This window comes from Thunnus maccoyii, chromosome 10 (assembly GCF_910596095.1).
Source record: "Thunnus maccoyii chromosome 10, fThuMac1.1, whole genome shotgun sequence".
In the NCBI taxonomy this organism is placed as follows: Eukaryota; Metazoa; Chordata; class Actinopteri; order Scombriformes; family Scombridae; genus Thunnus; species Thunnus maccoyii.
This window is the reverse complement of record NC_056542.1, coordinates 13,972,646-13,990,233: the sequence shown is the minus strand read 5'-3', so window position 1 is coordinate 13,990,233 and position 17,588 is coordinate 13,972,646. Positions and strand designations below refer to the sequence as shown.

The window sequence follows — 17,588 nt, the reverse complement described above, 5'->3', positions numbered from 1 at the left end:
GCAGTGACTAGTTTTACATTACAAATAATAATAAAGTGAATCAATGGCAAACGAAGGCCGAGTGTTGCTTTTTTTGTACATATTTTGTTTATTAATAAAATCAGAATCCAACACAAATCGTAACACCAGTATAAAGAAATCAAAGAAATCAAAGACATCTTGGTATGATGTATGTTGAAATAGTGTGCTTGACTGAAACAGGAAGGACCACTTTGTTTCGGAGTCAATGAGAGCCGGAGAGCATTCTTCCCGTTGAAGTATGATATGTGCTTGAAGAGTTAATACTGTGGGAGTGTTCGGGATTTTTTTTTCTGGTCTAAAAAAATGGCTGCTTCAGTCTGTGCCTGTTGAAATCACACACTGATAAGACCTGAAATCTGCTGCTGTAAAAGCCCTCAACTTGGACTTAAATTACTCCAAAAGTACAAAAGGTATCACAACACAGAATACAACTATTAATATTGAAAGTTTGCTGAACTTTTAAAAGTTTTAACTGTAAGCACATGAGTTTCAAAGTTACAAAGAGTTTCCAACTTTCCATCTGAGGTGGATCATTCCTCCTATAAATTGTAATATTTTAAAAATGTATATAAAATCACTGGAATATGCTAAAAATGAAATGACTAGAAATAATAAAGAGAACAAAGAACAAATATGACCTGTCATGTGTCTGAAGTGGCATCTTGCCAAAACAATACTCTAAAAAAAGGGGAAAAAAGTGGGTCAGCTGTCTCTGATTGGCTGACTTAACAAAGTCCCCACCCCTTTGTCTTTTCACTGAAAACAGCATAAACAACACAGAGTGCCTGTGCTATAAGAATGTTTCATCAGTTGTGTTTAAAGGTGTTGAATTTGGTGCATACTCTCAACAAAGTATATACATTTAATTCCACCTCCTCAGCTGCAGGATTGATTTGCTCTTTAGATATTTGTCCAACAGGTTTCTGTAAACACAAGCCCCCTATGCTAAATATGTTTTCATGAGTATTAAATGTGTGCCTCTATAACTTCATGCGCAGACTAAAAATAACAAATTAAACACATAGTTTCTTAATAAACATATCTCTAGTTGTTTGATATGGATATGAACTAATTGACATAGTGTAACACAGACATATTAACTGTTATTATTTTAATTTGTATTGATGGGAATTAATTGATGGAAACTATCTAATAGTGTATTTTTAAAATCACAACCATATTATCAATCTTATCTTATACAAAATATAATCTTTAATATCTGTTTGAGACACATTTTTGACTTTTCAATAATTTCTTAAATTGCAACGTCAACAAGAGAAACTGCGAGATTAACATGTTTATCAGAGTATCACTATTTAAAATCGATTAAATCCGCAGTACCAGTGGTCTGTGGCTGAGAGGCAAACAGCTATGACGATCCGCCGTTTGATTGGCTAAATCATCCAAATACCCGCCCTCTTCCTGCTTCCGGGTCCATTGTCAAACTCTGATTGGACGATATTCAATCGGGTTTTGCATACCCGAAATGCACTGCGGTAAAATTGTGATTCTTACACATATAATGTTTAACTTTGAGGAGTTTCAATAGATGTTTGTTATAAATATATATTTGAATGGTTTGCTGTTGTTGTTACTGCTGCTACTGTGGTTGTTTTGTGAACGACAAAACAAAATGGCACCATTACAATAACGTCTGGATCTAACATACTAGTCGTTACATCGCGCTATTCGTCGGCAGGATAATTTGCTCTTTAGATATTTGTCTAGCAGGCTTCTCTTAAAGAGAAGCCCACTATATTTGTGGAAAATAAAGTAAGCGTTCATGAAATTAGATATTAGTCCATTTTTCCGGTGAAGTTTATCAAGAGATTTGTTAGATATCAGAGCGGAAATGCAACAGCCATAAGTTGACTCATGTGATGAGTATTTCTTACACAGTATATCGACTCTTAATCATACTAGTGTCTTGTTGGATTATTGTTAATAATGCATAAAGTAGCATTTAACTGAAGCTGGTATTTGTGGAGCTCATTTGGACTATTTACTGTTGGGTAGTTTAATCTAAAACATTGTATTATAAAATGTATATTATATGTTGAAATGGATTATGGGATTTTTTATTTATTGGTTTTAAGGTATTTTTACTACTTGTACTTTGTTAAAGTGGAGTGTAGATTTGATTGCCTTGTATATTGTCATACACATCACTTATCCATGTGCTTGGTGCTGTCTTTCAGACTGTTTATTTTATCTTTTAACTGTTTTATCCTGGCTTTGATTGTCTTTGCTTTATTTATTTTTTCCTCTTATTGTATGTGTTGGCATATGGTGACAATTGTAGTTTCCCCTTTAGGGATCAATAAAGTATCAATCAGTCAATATAATATCAATCAATATTGCGACAGTGTTGTAGTGGTGACGGTCACAAAATATTTACACAATGAGATTTTTTGATCATCAGTAATGAGGATATAATGACTAAGTGGGCAAATAATAGAACAGTTACAATAGTCTGGTAAATTCAGAAAATTACATCACTTAACTGTAATGTAGCTTCTGAAACCAGGGAAAGACAACACTTATGCCATACCACAATATTAGAATATCCAAAATCTAAGATGATATCTGGTCTCATATAACGATACTGATATAATATTGATATATTGCTCAGCTCTGATATGTTTTAATAGGCTACTGTCTGGAGGGGATCCAGTATATGTTATTCCTGCATGATGCCACATGGGGGCAAACTTACTCCATTGGGTCACATCTGATTAGTACAGTATAGTTAATAACACACTTTACTCCTCTTCTCTATATCATTCTGGGTGTGCTCCTGCCTGTCAGTCACTGGAGTCCAACGTCTACTGCGACAAACTGTGAAAAAATGACCAGTGTGGTTAAGAGGGTATATGATATGCAAACGGGGAGGGGTTGGGGGAGGAGAATCGCCCAGATTTAGGTTTGTGGGAGGTTGAACGGTGAGGGGCCTTTAAATAGCGGCTTGTGTCTATGTATGTGTGTGTGTGTTTATGTTTGTGTGTGCGCGGATGTCTGCCGTGAATCGGTAGAGTTCAGTGAACCGTCGCGAAGAGACGTTTCCGCCCACAAGAAAGATGGCGGCTCCCTTGATGGAGAAGCTATCGGAGTCCTTAGGTTCCCCGGAGCCAGCGGTTCGACTCATTTTATCTATTTTAATCGGTGAGTTTCGCCTCACGAATCAAGCTGTGGCTTATTGCGGTAGCTAGGTTAAATGACGTGTAGCCCGGTGGCAGGTTTGAGTGCTCTCATCGCTGTGTGTAACTGTTACAACTGCTAACATAAACGCCAGCTCAGCCAGGCAGGTACTAACTGACACAGCTACAGGCGGCAAGCCGGTTGTATTTATCTCCTACTGTGTAAAATATGTGTGAAATTTTATGGGTATACAAATCACAGGCGTACCATTACCAACATACTTATTTCTAGAAAGCTTTTTTAATAAATGGCACACACCCATAAATGTTCAAGTAGACTTGTTTTTTCTGCTTATCATCATCACCGACGGCTAACTTCTGGTAGTTAACTGACATGGACGTTATGCTGGAGCTCGTTTTATTTATTTATTTTGGGAGGGTGAGTAGGGAGGGTGTTGTGCCAAATATTGTCAACCGTCGGAATCTTCTCCCTTCCTTTCTTTCATTCATTTCCTCACCGCTGCACTAACATTAGCTTACAAACAAGATAATGAAGTAAGACGGGCAGTTAACTACCAAAAAATATGCCCCCTTTATACATTTCTGGCAGCTTGATGAATTGGTTTGTGCTGCTATAGAATTAGCATGACAGTATGAGGCGTTTAGTTGGGTGAAAATAATAGACCCGACGTGAGGAGGGAGGGAGGGGGGGTCACAGAGAACAAGCACAGGCTTTCTACTGTTGGATGTTTGAGCTTCACTGTGCACAATGATGTATGTGCAGAGTTTGACACTAGAAGGCTGTTTTTACTTTCATTTGTTGATAGTGGAAAGTATCTCTGTGCTCACTGAAAATCAGATTTTTAAGGGATCAGCCTATGAGCCTGATTTGTGTCATCAAAGCTTGTTTGGAAGCCAGTTCCGGTCAAATATTCAACTTATACAAGTCTGATGTGGAAACTTGAAGCCTCCAGTGCACAAACACTGAGAACAGAAACTTCTGAAATTAAACAGATTGGCATATATATAGATTCTGGATTTTTTTTGATAAAGGAGAAAGAGTAGTTGTCATTTGAAGGATTTTAACAAGATAATTTGTTTGGGTTTTTTTGTGGTTAAATCCATATTAGACACAAATTATTCAAAGTAGAGTATTTTATAAACATCTGAAAACATGTCCGGAGGGGCTCTAACTTCTCAGAGATGTACACAAATAGGCTTTACCTTTGTATCTGCTTTTTTAAATAGAAAGTTGTAACTCGTAAATCTAGGCCTTCACATAACACAGGATGGGAATGCCAGGGGCGTGTGTGTGTGTGTGCGTGCATGTGTCTGCATGCATGGGGTGGGGGAGGGCGTCCTCCATGCTGTCCTCTCTGAACTTTGGTCTGACACATGGACACGTCTGTTTTTCTCTCTTTGCCGCCTCGTACCAACAATACAATTGACTGAACACGGCCATTCAGATCAGACTTTCGTTGGCTTTAGTGCCTGAACACCCTTCAGTCAGCCTGTTGCATGCTCCTTGCCCTAGTATTACTTCATGTGTCTTGCATAATGATGTAGTTAGTTGTTTACTAGTAACTGCCTTGCACTACAACTTCAAAGCCTAAAATAACAGTGGGTTTCGTCAGCGTTTCCCCTGCTACACAAGGATTGATTTGATTTAGGTTTTAGTCAGCCAACTGCTTTGCAAAATCAACTACATAGTAATGGGCTGTGTGGGAATACATCTAAATATCCAGAATCTGTCAAAAAAAACCAACCAATCCAGTTTCTCCTTTTTTGGTGTTTGTGGTTTCAACTTCACAAGAACGCCTTTTAAAGGACAAGGCCAATATTATTCTTTATTTTTCTTTATGTCAACAAATCCCATGAAAAAAAACAAATGTTAATCTGTCACTCGATACTTTGTTCCCTTATCTGTCTGCTCATTTATTTCTCCTGGACACTTTAAAAATGAGTAGTAGTAGTAGTTAGTAAATAGTGAATTTTCAGCTGCGGATTAATGTGTATTTGGGATTTGGTGTACGGCACCAGGAAGGTGTACTGTATGTGGGATTACCTCAAAATAAGCTGAAGGAACATATCACCCAGTGCAACGCTGTGGCTCACTGATGTGTTTATAATAGTTTTCAGATGACAATGGAGGTCTATGTCAAAGAGGAATAAACTGTAACAGGCTTTGGTTACACAGGCAGTCCTCGTAAGCAGGATCAATTCATTGTTGGGATTTGATGACAGTGAAAAATAAATCCAGCCCTTTTCTATTAAAATAAACCGATACAAGCAAATGAAACACCGACTGTTTCTTTTAATGAGGATCAAATGAAGAACCTTTTATATCAAGCTGCATCTACAGTTAATAAGATACATGTTTATGCAGCAGTGCATGTACCTTGATATCCACTAATTATGGATCTTTGCTAGTCCTAGTAGGGACAAAAGAAAGAATGGATTTAAGGGGGGCTTTCTGGGCCCCTCAACCACATTATATCCTCTTTTTTATCTCCAGAATCACATCATAATTCTGACAAATGAATTTATAATATAACATTTTGATGTAGATGTAGACATTTAAGATATGTACATGTAATACAAATATCAATATCAGTCCAAATGTTGACATCACAAGAACCACTTCAGGTAAACTTGTTGAGTTTCATGATCAGCAGTGAGTGTTTGTCCTTCTTGTAGTCCTACTTCAGGCAGTTATCTTTCTCCTTGAGATGCCAGACTTGCAACAACTCACCCAACGCACCAGTAATACTAATGTGTGTGTGTGACACATGTTTTTACCACAAGGTCAGTGTTGCTAATGCCAGACGGTGTCAACAGTGGCTCACTTAGCTGATATGAAGGCACGCATTGTAGCTCCATTAACATTTTCTCCTCTGTCTCTCCTGCAGGGTATCCTTGTGCTCTGCTATACCGGCGGTTCTTGTTCCACCAGCCTGCTGCAGTTATCCACTTGTTCCACACGTTCTCCGGACTGGCTCTAGCAGCATTTAACTTTGGTGAGGATGAAGAGGGAGGTTACAGGAACGTGTGGGTGGAATGACAGCTTAGACATCATTCAGTTGCAAAAACAGATAACAGCATGATTGATGTATAATTGCTGTAATTGCTGTGTTGTATAATTACTTAACCGCAGTGTTAAAATATCTTTGGCTCAGTAGCTCAGAGGTGGGACAAAGTCACTGTATTGCAAGTCACATGCCAGTCTCAAGTCTTGACTGTGAAGTCCCAAATCAAGTCCAAGTCCTAAACTTCAAGTCATTAAGCAGATTAACAGTATTGTAAATTTAAAGAAATAATGAATGGTTTTAAAATATATTTTTCAATGTGCCAAATAAGCTTTATATATACATATATATATATATATATATATATATATATATTGAGACATTGTTTTACATGTTGCTGTTTTTGTTAACCACAGCAGAATCTTTACATCCGTGGTGACAAACCACTTTTCCCACCTGCTCATGCTGCCACATGATTGGCTGCGGTCAGATAGACTGAAACTACATACGTTGTCAGGAAAATGAAGAGTTGATTTGCTGCACACTTATAAGTAACATTTTAAACCTTTGCAGTTGAGGGAGAACACCAAGACGAATAAAATAGCTGATGTCCAAGTGAAGTCTTGAGTCATTGGTGTGAAAGTCAAAGTCGAGTTGCACAAGTTTTTTTTTTCCTTTTTTACACTTCGTCAAGTCTAAAGTCATCAGGTTTATGACTCATCTGACTTCCAGTCCAAGTCATATGACTGAAGTCCACACCTCTGTTAATTAGAGGTTATAACTACTACATATGTGAATAAATGTTTACTGATATCAGTTCCAACATGAACACATGGCTACAGCTGAGTACAGCTGTGTAAATATTACTTAAAACACTACTAGTGATCCAAACTGATCATTCATGGCTTTGGATCGACAAGTGAAAGATATGTGATACATTTGCAAACTATTGAAAACATCAGCTTTGAATTACGTCTTGAATAAGAAACTGTAACCACTTAAGACAGCATTGATAGGTCTGATGTCAAAATGATGAAGATGAAGAAAAACTCAATAATATTGAAAATTGGCCTCAACATTTCGGTAAATTGAGCAGAGATTAACTGCTTGTCATGGCTCTCAAATTGATTTCTTTTTCCACTCTCCGTCAGTTTCTCATCTTCGTATGGTGAGAAAGATAGTAGAGACACTGAGAAATGGACTTGGCTTAAGAGATGAGTGTGTGTGTGTGTGTGTGTGTGTGTGTGTGTGTGTGTGTGTGTGTGTGTGTGTGTGTTTGGGGTGGGGGGCGGGGTGTTGAAGCAGGAGATGGTAACATTTCCTCGGGGTGTTGTTGCTGTAAAGATGCAGTGAAGTGGGAGACTGACTGGTTCTCTCAGAGGAGGTTTTCACCTCGCGGCTGGATGTGTATTTGTGTGTTATTTGCATATGGAGCTGGCATTGTACACATAGTGTTTAAAGGTTTCAGTAAAATCAGTTATTTAAAAAAAAAAAACTTTCCTCAGGCTGTATTCAGTTGAATTTAGCATTTATGGACACACATGAGACTGCACATTTATGTTTTTGTTATTCATTTCTAAAAAGTGTGTTTCATTTGAGCCCAAGCAACCTTTTCTCCCTGTGTTTTGTTATATTTACTTCTCAAGAACCAAGTCCAGAAGAAACATTGGACCAAAACAGAAAGCATTTAGTGTGGAACTTAATGGCTCAGAGATGTCTACTTGAAGACCTCATTAGGCTTTTTATGGGGATGAGTCATCAACAATTGTTGATTTCTGAGCTGATGAGGAAGTAAACGTTGTACTCTTGTACTCTGCTAGCAGGTTTGACTACTCGAGATTTACATCTGAATGTTACATCTACTATGTATGTAACCCAGACTGTTATTCTTTGTGGTTTAATATGCAACACATTGAGTGCAAGAGTAGAACAGGGCTGCAACTAATGATTGTTATCATTATTCATTACACACTTCTCTCGATTATTATGCTAGTCTTTAAGATATGGAGCCCGCGGTGACGTATTCAGATTGCTTGTTCCAAACCAAAAGGTATTTAATTAACTATAATAAAAGAAATATGCACATTTGAGAAGCTGAAACCACTGAATTTTGGGGATTTTTACTTAAAAATTACTCCAACTTGTTTTAGCAATTTTCAGAATTGTTGCACATTACTTTTCTGTCAGTCGACTAATAATTTCAATGAATCCTGAATTTCTAAAGCCATGGTAAGAAGTGCACCTCTTTGTAGGATGAAAGGATGAATGTTTTGAGTTTTCTCACGGATGATAATGGCATGAACACAAGCTGCTAACATAACTGATCTCTCCCTCTCTTGTCTTTATTCTGTCATGGCTGCACTTGGATTTTACAGCAGGTCTGTTGCTTTAATCTCTCTCTTTGTGGAACACTTTTCCCCTCCAACCTTCATTTAAAGCTCATTTCAGATCGGATGCATATCACATCTTTACCATGTTGTCCTTTTTCCTTTCCATCTCTGCCAATATTGAACTATGGAGGAAAAATGCTGTTGTCATGTCCAGCCCTACAGGTCACACTCGACTGCACTCATCATCCTCCCCATCCCCCCCCTCTGTCTGTCTCTTTCCCAGGCTGTCAGATCTATCACTCCGCAGTATGCATCCTTGTCCAATTCCTGATGCTGAGGCTCATGGGAAGGACGGTTACAACTGTCCTGAGCAGCTTTACATTTCAAATGGTGAGGTGTCCTGGTTTTACTTTGTCTTCTATCTTCCCTTTTTTTTTCCACATGTCTTGTTTCGATGCAACCAGACTTTATAGCAGTAACTCCATTTTTATCCAGACTGTCAGACTTTTACCGCAGTGGCTCTGGTCCTGCTCACCAGTCTTTTATCTGATTTCTGCATCTGCATTCTCTGATTTCCTTAAATTGCCTTGTTAATGCCTGCACTGTTTGTCCCATGTATTTACAGGGCCACTTACAACCAAGGCCAATAATCTTATGATGTAGTCACATGCTTCCTGTAGGAATGTTGGGGCCTTTATTGTTTGCATGCTCTTGCTTTTAATGCTTAGAAGTATAGTAATAAAACTAAGTTTTGAAACAGCAATGTGTTTCCTTTTTTTCTTTTTAACACACACTTCCTTGCGATTTTTTTTGTGGTTTCCTGTTTGCGTTCTTTCTCTTATATGTTTCTGTCTCCTACAACTGTGCTCAACCTGCTTATAAATACTTGGTAATGCAGTTATTTGCTTAAAACTGTATTTGTTTTGTAATTTCTCTCTCTCTCTCTTTCATCATCCTTTCTGTTTTCCGGTAGGTTTACCTGCTGGCAGGGTATTACTACACAGCGACAGAGGAGTATGACATCAAGTGGACTATGCCTCATTGTGTACTCACTCTCAAACTTGTTGGTAAGTTGACTATAGTTCACCTCGCACTGCTCTGCTTGACAAAGCCAATTGTTTCAGAAAATGTAGATGTTTTGTCAATCTGTTTGATTTGATATCTCTTGCTGTTGTTATCACAGTCTCACTTTTGTACTCCAGTGATTAACACACTGATAATCTGCTGACAGGGCCTCTGCATGCTTTAAGATAATCATGACATCATTAGTCACTAGTCTAACATAGTTTCTGACAACAGTTGCATTTTCTGATTTCAGGTTTGTCATTTGATTACTTTGACGGCGGGAAAGAACCAGTGAGTTGGCTGATATCTCTTGCTTTTGTCTGCTTGATCACTGGTCGATGTATTGACGTTGTCTGTCTTTGAACATTCTTTGTGTTTCACTAATTGTTTATCATTGTTGGATTCTGTAATTACCATTTCTCACTTCTTTTTTTTCATTCTATCATGTGTGAAAGACAGGTAGATTGGCTTCTTGATAGAAAGAATATTTATAGTTTTCACCCGCAGCGAGTGAATGATTACTATGTACAAATACACAACAAGAAGTTGGTACAGTCACTTACATGATATTCACCTTGGTAAAGGCTGAAGTCAGTTTGTATATAGTAAGAGTGTAGAGTGTAAATGTTACAGTCTCACACAACAATGACTCAAACAGAGACCATACCAGAAAACTGATCTTTTAACACAAAGCTGCAACCCACGATTATTTTCACTATCCATTCATCAGCCAATTATTTTTTCAATTTCCAAATTACTTGTTTGGTCTGTAAAATATCAGAAAATAGTGAAAAATGCTCATTACAATTTTCTAAAATTCAAAAGTTGACATATTTCAAATCATTTTGTCTGTACAACAGTTAAAACTCAGTTTACTGTCGTAGAAAACAAAAAAAGCAGCAAATATTCACATTTGAGAAGCTGGAAGTATAAAAAAAAAAGATCAAGATAAATGTTTTTATTGATTGACTTATCGTTTCAGCTCTACGCACATGTATTCAGGCAGGTGTACAGGAGAGTAAGTCAGTATCTGTGTTACCATGCCAACATAGCTATTCATAAAAGCCCACTCCAGCCATTGTTACTTCCTGTTTAACGGTTCACGTTCTTTCTCAAACAGAGAATATTTAATAATAGTCAGGTGTAATCCATTACCATGGCAACCAAATTGCCATTCTAGCACACTGGCGATGTGTCGGAATGGTAGCGATGTTATCGTCCACTTACCACAGCGTTAGCTATATAGACTAGGTTACGTGTCAGTAACAGAGATATGTGAAGTCTATAGGTGAAATGAGACGATGGCTTCTGTATTGATGGACCATCTGGCCTAAGCAATGACATCTTGCTTTATTTTACAGTAAATGTCTGTGAATTTTCCTCCTCAGTGGTCAGGCCTGATTCTGTGAGGGCACAAAAACATGCAAAACACAAAAACACCTTCACAGTTTAATACTTTGCTACCACAGTTGAAATTTGAATAATAAATGCCACGTGTAACACTGTAGGTCTTAGGCACACGGACTGTATGGACATCTCCATGCACACCTGCCACCTGCTATTTTGGTTCATGTATGTGCAGCAACACAACGTGCAAAAGGGCTGAGTGAAGGTAAATATAGATCAGTGGGTGTGGTGATTAATAGACACTCTCTCAGCCAGTCACATCACTGCTCTCATAGCTCTGAAACAGCTGAATGTGACAACGACAGCTCAACAAACAGAAGCTTTTCTTCAGGAAATGCCTGGACAGTTCAGAGTGCCATGACATTTGACGAACAGTGTGGCTAATCAACATTGTCAGGACATGACTCAGAGAATCATCTTAAAAATACACTGGAGAGGGGCTTGACGTTTACCGCAAATGTTGACAGCGGTTGAGAGCTGAGTTTTGTTACTTTGACTCAAAGAGAAACCATAACATATTAGACACTGCCACAAATTACTTTAAACAATGCTTTATTACAAAGCAGATAATATTAACTTACAACCCAACTGAGTGAAACTTATCTAACCAAAACAAAACGTAAAAACAGGAACACCAGCAACCTTCAGCCCAAATCAGAAGTAAAATAACTGAAACATAACAAAGGGGCTTTGTGTTGGCGAGGCACCGGTCTGACCCTCCACGCTGCCTTCTCTCATTTTTAGGCCTCAGTCAGCTCAGCAATTTCCTATTTGTATTTCATCTATCTTTTCTATCAGAGGCTATGGGAAGGAGAAACAGAAGGGAAAACATAACAAAACGAAAGGCGAGGAAAAGTCAGCAGAGGCTTAGTAATTGTTAACCATGGATTATGTAATAATGTATCACAACATCAGTATCTATTGTGATAACAGTCCTTTAAGTTGAGAAACGGTAACCAGATACAGTACAGTAAAAGACTGGATACCCACCTCACTTCATCACATTGATACAAAAGTTATTCAATCCATTACTACTATGAAGCAGTCCGGCTCATTCATTTATAACATTACAGACAATGACATAACACAACCAAAGTTATTAAAGACATAGTTACGTTAGTATAAACAGTATATGTTGTCATGTAACCTCTGTTAAGGTGTATTTCTTTGACTTTGCTCACCTGTGTTTGGTTTCTTTCTGACACATCTCTGACAGCTGTTAGTTGCCCTTTTCTGTCGCGTTATGTCATTTTTATTCTAATGTGTTTTGTGCTGTGCTTGTCATTCTGTTTTCTCTTCTTATCTGTGTAAAAACCTGTAAATCTGCTCTCACCTGGTTGATCTCATTACAGAGTATCCAGAGTGTTTGAAATGAATGCCAAGGGGTCACTTCTCAGTTCATAGAAATAACTCTGTTTACAGCCTGCAGTTAAATGCCAGTTAATGCCAGTATATTATGCAGCCATATTGAGTTTGTGGTCAATCTAGATTGTGGTCAAATTTTAAAAGATCCATCTGTAACTAGATAATAACACAAGCTCATTAATATGCTTTTAAAATGCCTTCTATATCCGTTTCTGTTTCTGTTCTCTTCCTCATCTCTTCTTTCTATCACTATCCTAAATCTTAGTCCCAGCTGAGCTCAGAGCAGAAGGCTGGAGCTCTGTCTTCTGTGCCCTCTCTGCTCGAGGTGTGCGGCTTTTCCTACTTCTATGGAGGCTTCCTGGTGGGGCCCCAGTTTACGATGCGCAGCTACCAGAGGCTGGTGGCAGGGGAGCTCACCGACTGCCCTGGAAAGCCTCCTAACAGGTAAAAGAGCTTGGTGATGAACAGAAAAAGTAGAGCTCAAAGACTTACTTAGTATTTCAGCATAAAAATAAGACATTATTTCCTTCTCGTGTTTTTATTTTTCTTATTTCATTCTCTCCCAGTGTTATACCAGCTATGAAGAGGTTTGGTCTGGGTTTTGTCTGCCTCGTGATATATACAGTATTTAGTCCTTATTACCCAGACAACTACTACTTAACAGACGAGTATGAGGTGAGAATGGAAATATAATTGAAAATCACTGTGTACACATATGAGACAAGTCAAAGTTTCGTGATATCTGTTTCATTGTCTAAAACGTATATTCATGTCTTTTCCGCAGGCTCAACCGTTCTGGTATCGCTGTGTCTTTATTCTGCTCTGGGCTAAAGTAATTTTGTATAAATATGTCAGCTGTTGGGTTATAGCGGTAAGTGGTGTCTTCATCTACGAATATTTGCATGAAATGTGGTTCACAAGTCTAATAATAAGAGGGTGTCCTGATGGCAGGCAGCTAACGACCTGCTCATTTGGTTCTTTAAATATAATTTCTTATATTAAACTGCATATACACACTGTCTGTGAGAGTAATTAACATTGAAACACCACCTTCATACCTTCTCATACACTGATTCATCACATGATTTGATTTTTTTTTTTTTTTTTTTTTTAATGGCACGCCCTGATAAGCATAAATGAATGCAGTCCCAGTTTATCTGGTTCTCGTGCTTTATGGTGTGATGTAAAATGAGCTAATGACACTTGTGTTTCGTTTTTTACAGGAGGGTGTATGTGTACTATCTGGGCTCGGCTATAATGGTGTAATAGATGGTACGCACCAGTGGGACGCCTGTGCCAATATGAAAGTGTGGATGTTTGAAACCACGCCACTCTTTGGAGGAACCATCGCTTCTTTCAACATCAACACAAACGCCTGGGTTGCCAGGTCAGTGTCCAGCAGGAAATCTCTGAAGTTCTCCAGCTCGTAGTCAAAGTTGTGTTGTAAAAGTTAATTATTCACTTTAGTGATAATTGTGAAATAGAGGAAAAAGACAATTCAATCCAATACGTAATATGTGGCATTGCTTGAGGAGGAGTAGCCTAATATCTCTTTCCAAAACTTCTCTCCACTGTGTTTTTTAACATCAAGAGACAGCAGGAGGGAGGTGTTCAAGATTTGTCAAAAAGTTCTCCAGCAGAGGCTTCATGAATTAAATTTTGATACCATTTTTACTAAGCTTTGTTCTTCTGGAAGCATGCCTCCATAGCAGCTTTTGTGAGGAATTTCAAGTGTTCATTCATACAAAATACAGTACAGTAAAGCAGAAACCAGTGCTGTATGCATCAGAGAGGTTCGACTAGCTGGTGAGAGGAAGAAACTCCTCAAGAGCTCAGTACGCTTCAAACAAAGTAGTTAAACAAAGTGTTGTCTGCACAGGTCAGAAGGCAAAAGTGTTTCTAGCTGTTTCACATTCAAAGATGGGTCGAAAAAGTCCGCTGTCATATCGTACAATCGTACAAGTGGGGTTAACACGTACACATTTGGACAGTAGATTACACACATCTGGGAAACCAGATGGGGGGAAGAGGGTGAACTACCCAGATTGTCATTTTCAAGAAGTTGCTAAAATTGTCAGACACAGCCACCCAATTCTGACACTGTAAAGCTGTGGGGAGAAGGGGATTGCAAAAACGCTCCTCAATGATTTGACAAGCTCTTTGTTTGAAGCATATGGATGCCTTAAAGGCCACAAGCAAGACTTTTTTTAATCGGTTATACCATATGTTCTTTTTTGTCTGCTCTCTAAAGCTTATGCACCATTGCAGCTTGTCAAAAATGAGCGATATGAAAAAAATAACACTGGTTTGGGAATTCAACATGTGATATGTGTGCACCTGCACTTGTCTAAGATATTATACAACTAGTCTGGGCCACCATTGAACTGATGAATACCTCGTAAAGTTGTTTAAATGTTTAATATTAACCCGAGTTGCTATGCAACATCAACTTCCAGGTGAGTGAGAGCTTGCCATGCAGACAGTGATAGCTGATGTATTAAGTATTTCTGCCTTTATCCAGATTTGTTATGATAGAAAACTCTGTTTGATTTGTTTTCTTTTAATTTTGTTTTTTAGGCATGTGTTCAAGCGCTTGAAGTTCCTGGGCAATAAAACCCTGTCCCATGTGACCACGCTGTTGTTTTTGACAATATGGCATGGCCTTCACTCCGGATACTTCTTGTGCTTCTCTATGGAGTTCTTCATTATCACTGTAGAGAGACAGGTACGCTACAGATGGAGGGCAGAGCGTAGAGATGGGGAGCCTAAAAATGATTTTATGCCGGCAGCTCAAACCACATGGGTGTTTATTTCAGTCAGTGGTAAATTTGTTGTTTACTTCTTGAATGCTTATTTTGTTGATAAAAAAAAGTTATCTTTTGTTTTGTCAGCCTCATATAAACCCGATGTTGAATTTAATCAGGCAAAACACCACTGATTAAATGCACCTCAAGGCTGAGTGTATTTATAATTAGATATTGACGGCAGTCACAATTTGGCATCAGTTCGTTTAATATTATAACTATTGTGGAATGTGTGTGTGTGTGTGTGTGACAGGCCCTGACACTAGTGAGGGACAGTCCCTTGCTGTCAAAAGTGGCCAACAGCGCACTCTACCCGCTCATCTATGTAGTCCAGCAGTTTATTCACTGGCTCTTCATGGGCTACCCCCTGGTGCCGTTCTGCCTCTTCACCTACGACAAATGGCTCAAGGTAAGTCACAACTCCAGAAACCACAGCGGTTAAAGGATAAACATGGTTGCTCTCATTAATCTTTATGTATTATCAAGTGCTGGGTATCATAGTTCAGGTGTGAAGAGGACCCGAGTACAGACACTCAGGTAGACCAGGCTGAATTGAGACTAAAAACAACACTAAAGGGCTGCGTTGTTGAGGAAGGTGTTGTCTCAGGTACCAGTGAGACGCTGACATATAATCTAGGGGCCAACATATTTGCAACATGAGATTTTTCTTTGAGTTAATTTTGTTTAACTATTTAAACAAGTGCCATAGTCGCGGACCTTGCATGAGCATGAGAGAGCCCTGCAGTCATTTGTGAAACGTGATATTGCCACCATTGGAGATCTGCATGTTATCAATGGTTGCCAGTCACTTTTGTGAAGTAAGTCCCAGGAAGACCGGACCATGATAGATCCACCTGATAAACAGCAGAAATATGGCGTTCACATTTCAAATTGGATTGGTGGACATAGCATTTTGCCAGATAACGTCACATTTCATTCCAGCAAAAGTTGAGCCAGGTTCAACTTCTTTTTTTGTCCGACCCTTTGGGGTTTTTTTTTCCAGAGCTGTCTGCATTGGCACCACCACTGGGTCGATGGACTTGTTTAAATTAATTGGGAGAGACTGCATTTTTTCACATAAATTAGCCCTAAAGCAGCCTTAAACCTCCTTAAACATGGAAAAAAAAGATAACAGACAGGTTTGCAGAAACAGAACTTGGTGGAACTGCGTCAGGTGAACTACTCTGAGGGACGGATATGTAGAGAAGAGCAGAGTCAGGTGATTGACAAAGGAAGGAGATTGTGGACAGGTGAGGAATGCTCCAAGAAAATGCAGAACCTTGGGAAAGACACGTGTAAATGACGATTTTAATTTTAATGTGATTGTTGTGTCACTTTTGTTTTCCAGGTCTACTCGTCTGTCTATTTCTGCGGTCACCTATTCTTCCTCGTAGCCTTTTTAATCATGCCATACCTCCGTAAGGCGCTGGTGCCTCCAAGAGAACGGAGTCCGAAAAAGCAGGATTAGAACTTGGTACTAAGACTTGGCGTGGTAAGCAAGTGCAGACGACATGTTTTATCCTTTTTTTTTTTACTTTGCTACCCTGGTTACCCTAGGCTAGTGCTAATAATGCTGTTTATTAAGACAAATGTTGTCTCTCTGTTTCCTTCCAGGTCTGTCTAAGGCTAAATATCCACTGAAGGGAACTCTGACTTTCAAGGAGCAGAACGGAAAATATTTTAAGGCCTTTAGTAATATATATGTCCATGTAAAAATAAATCTCTATATATTTTTGTGTTTTAAATGGTAAGGGTGTTTTTATAAACATTTGGAGAAATGTTTACAGGAAATGACCATCGTGCCACATGGGGTAATTGTGAGCCAATCAGGGGCGATTTCCTGTTTGTTAGTTTTCTTTTTTTTCTTTTTTTTTTTTTTTTAAAGACGTGAGACTTGTAGAACTTGAGAGACTTACATGCTGTCGACACAGAATTGCACTCATCAGTCACGGGTTCAGAGTCATTGGCTCCAATATTGTTTTTTTTTTTGTTTTTTTTTTAGTTTTGTTTATTTTCTCTGTCTCACATCTAGCACCCGCAATTTAGCAGCAGCAACAACCTTCACAGGAGGGTTAAGCACAGCGTCAGCGTATGTGGCGCTTTCTAATGTAATAATACGACACGCATACCGCTTTCTGCAGAACAGAGACTGCTGCTCCGACTGATAATAATAATAATCATCATCAGGGGGGTTGTTTCTTGAAAATGGCTGCCAGTGGTTATACAAGCACTGTAAATCACACACTGTACACTAACACCCAACTCAAAATGGCCTTGTATTAATGAATGTTTTTACAGTACATTTGTTTTGGTTTTAATTTGATTTGTGAAGAAGAAGAAAAAAAAAGACTTGATTTTATAGAGTTTTAACAGCTTTTATGAAAAAGAACATTTTTGTAGCTTTGGATAAGATTTCATGAAAGGATTTGCATT

The 17,588-nt window shown here is 38.6% G+C and overlaps 1 protein-coding gene and 1 non-coding gene across 3 annotated transcripts; both read left to right on the top strand.

Moving 5' to 3' along the window:
• The first annotated feature begins 1,719 nt into the window (after positions 1 to 1,719).
• LOC121906445 lies at positions 1,720 to 1,775 on the top strand. Its single transcript, XR_006098632.1, has one exon. It is a non-coding gene; the product is annotated as a U7 small nuclear RNA (small nuclear RNA).
• Positions 1,776 to 2,994: 1,219 nt separating this feature from the next.
• On the top strand, positions 2,995 to 16,900 carry lpcat3 (lysophosphatidylcholine acyltransferase 3). 2 transcript variants are annotated; one of them, XR_006098337.1, is made up of 13 exons: positions 2,995 to 3,183; positions 6,068 to 6,175; positions 8,798 to 8,904; positions 9,488 to 9,581; positions 9,833 to 9,870; positions 12,617 to 12,795; positions 12,918 to 13,026; positions 13,136 to 13,222; positions 13,575 to 13,738; positions 14,929 to 15,076; positions 15,409 to 15,564; positions 16,159 to 16,405; positions 16,504 to 16,592. XR_006098337.1 is itself a non-coding variant. In XM_042422984.1 (13 exons), exons 1-12 carry the CDS (start codon positions 3,099 to 3,101, stop codon positions 16,621 to 16,623), a joined length of 1,395 nt encoding a protein of 464 aa, XP_042278918.1. In that variant the 5' UTR covers positions 2,997 to 3,098; the 3' UTR covers positions 16,624 to 16,647; positions 16,770 to 16,900. The 2 variants fall into 2 exon arrangements, 1 of the variants encoding a protein (XP_042278918.1); XM_042422984.1 differs by lacking the exon at positions 16,159 to 16,405 and adding an exon at positions 16,770 to 16,900 and having other exon boundaries at positions 2,997 to 3,183; positions 16,504 to 16,647.
• The last annotated feature ends 688 nt before the right edge of the window (positions 16,901 to 17,588 follow it).

Bases quoted from the DNA above. Each gene is read 5' to 3' on its own strand.
- lpcat3 (XM_042422984.1), top strand. From the start codon at position 3,099: ATGGCGGCTCCCTTGATGGAGAAGCTATCGGAGTCCTTAGGTTCCCCG. The intron at 3,184-6,067 runs GTGAGTTTCGCC...TCTCTCCTGCAG, and splicing joins CATTTTATCTATTTTAATCG to GGTATCCTTGTGCTCTGCTA. The intron at 9,871-12,616 runs GTGAGTTGGCTG...CCTAAATCTTAG, and splicing joins TTGACGGCGGGAAAGAACCA to TCCCAGCTGAGCTCAGAGCA.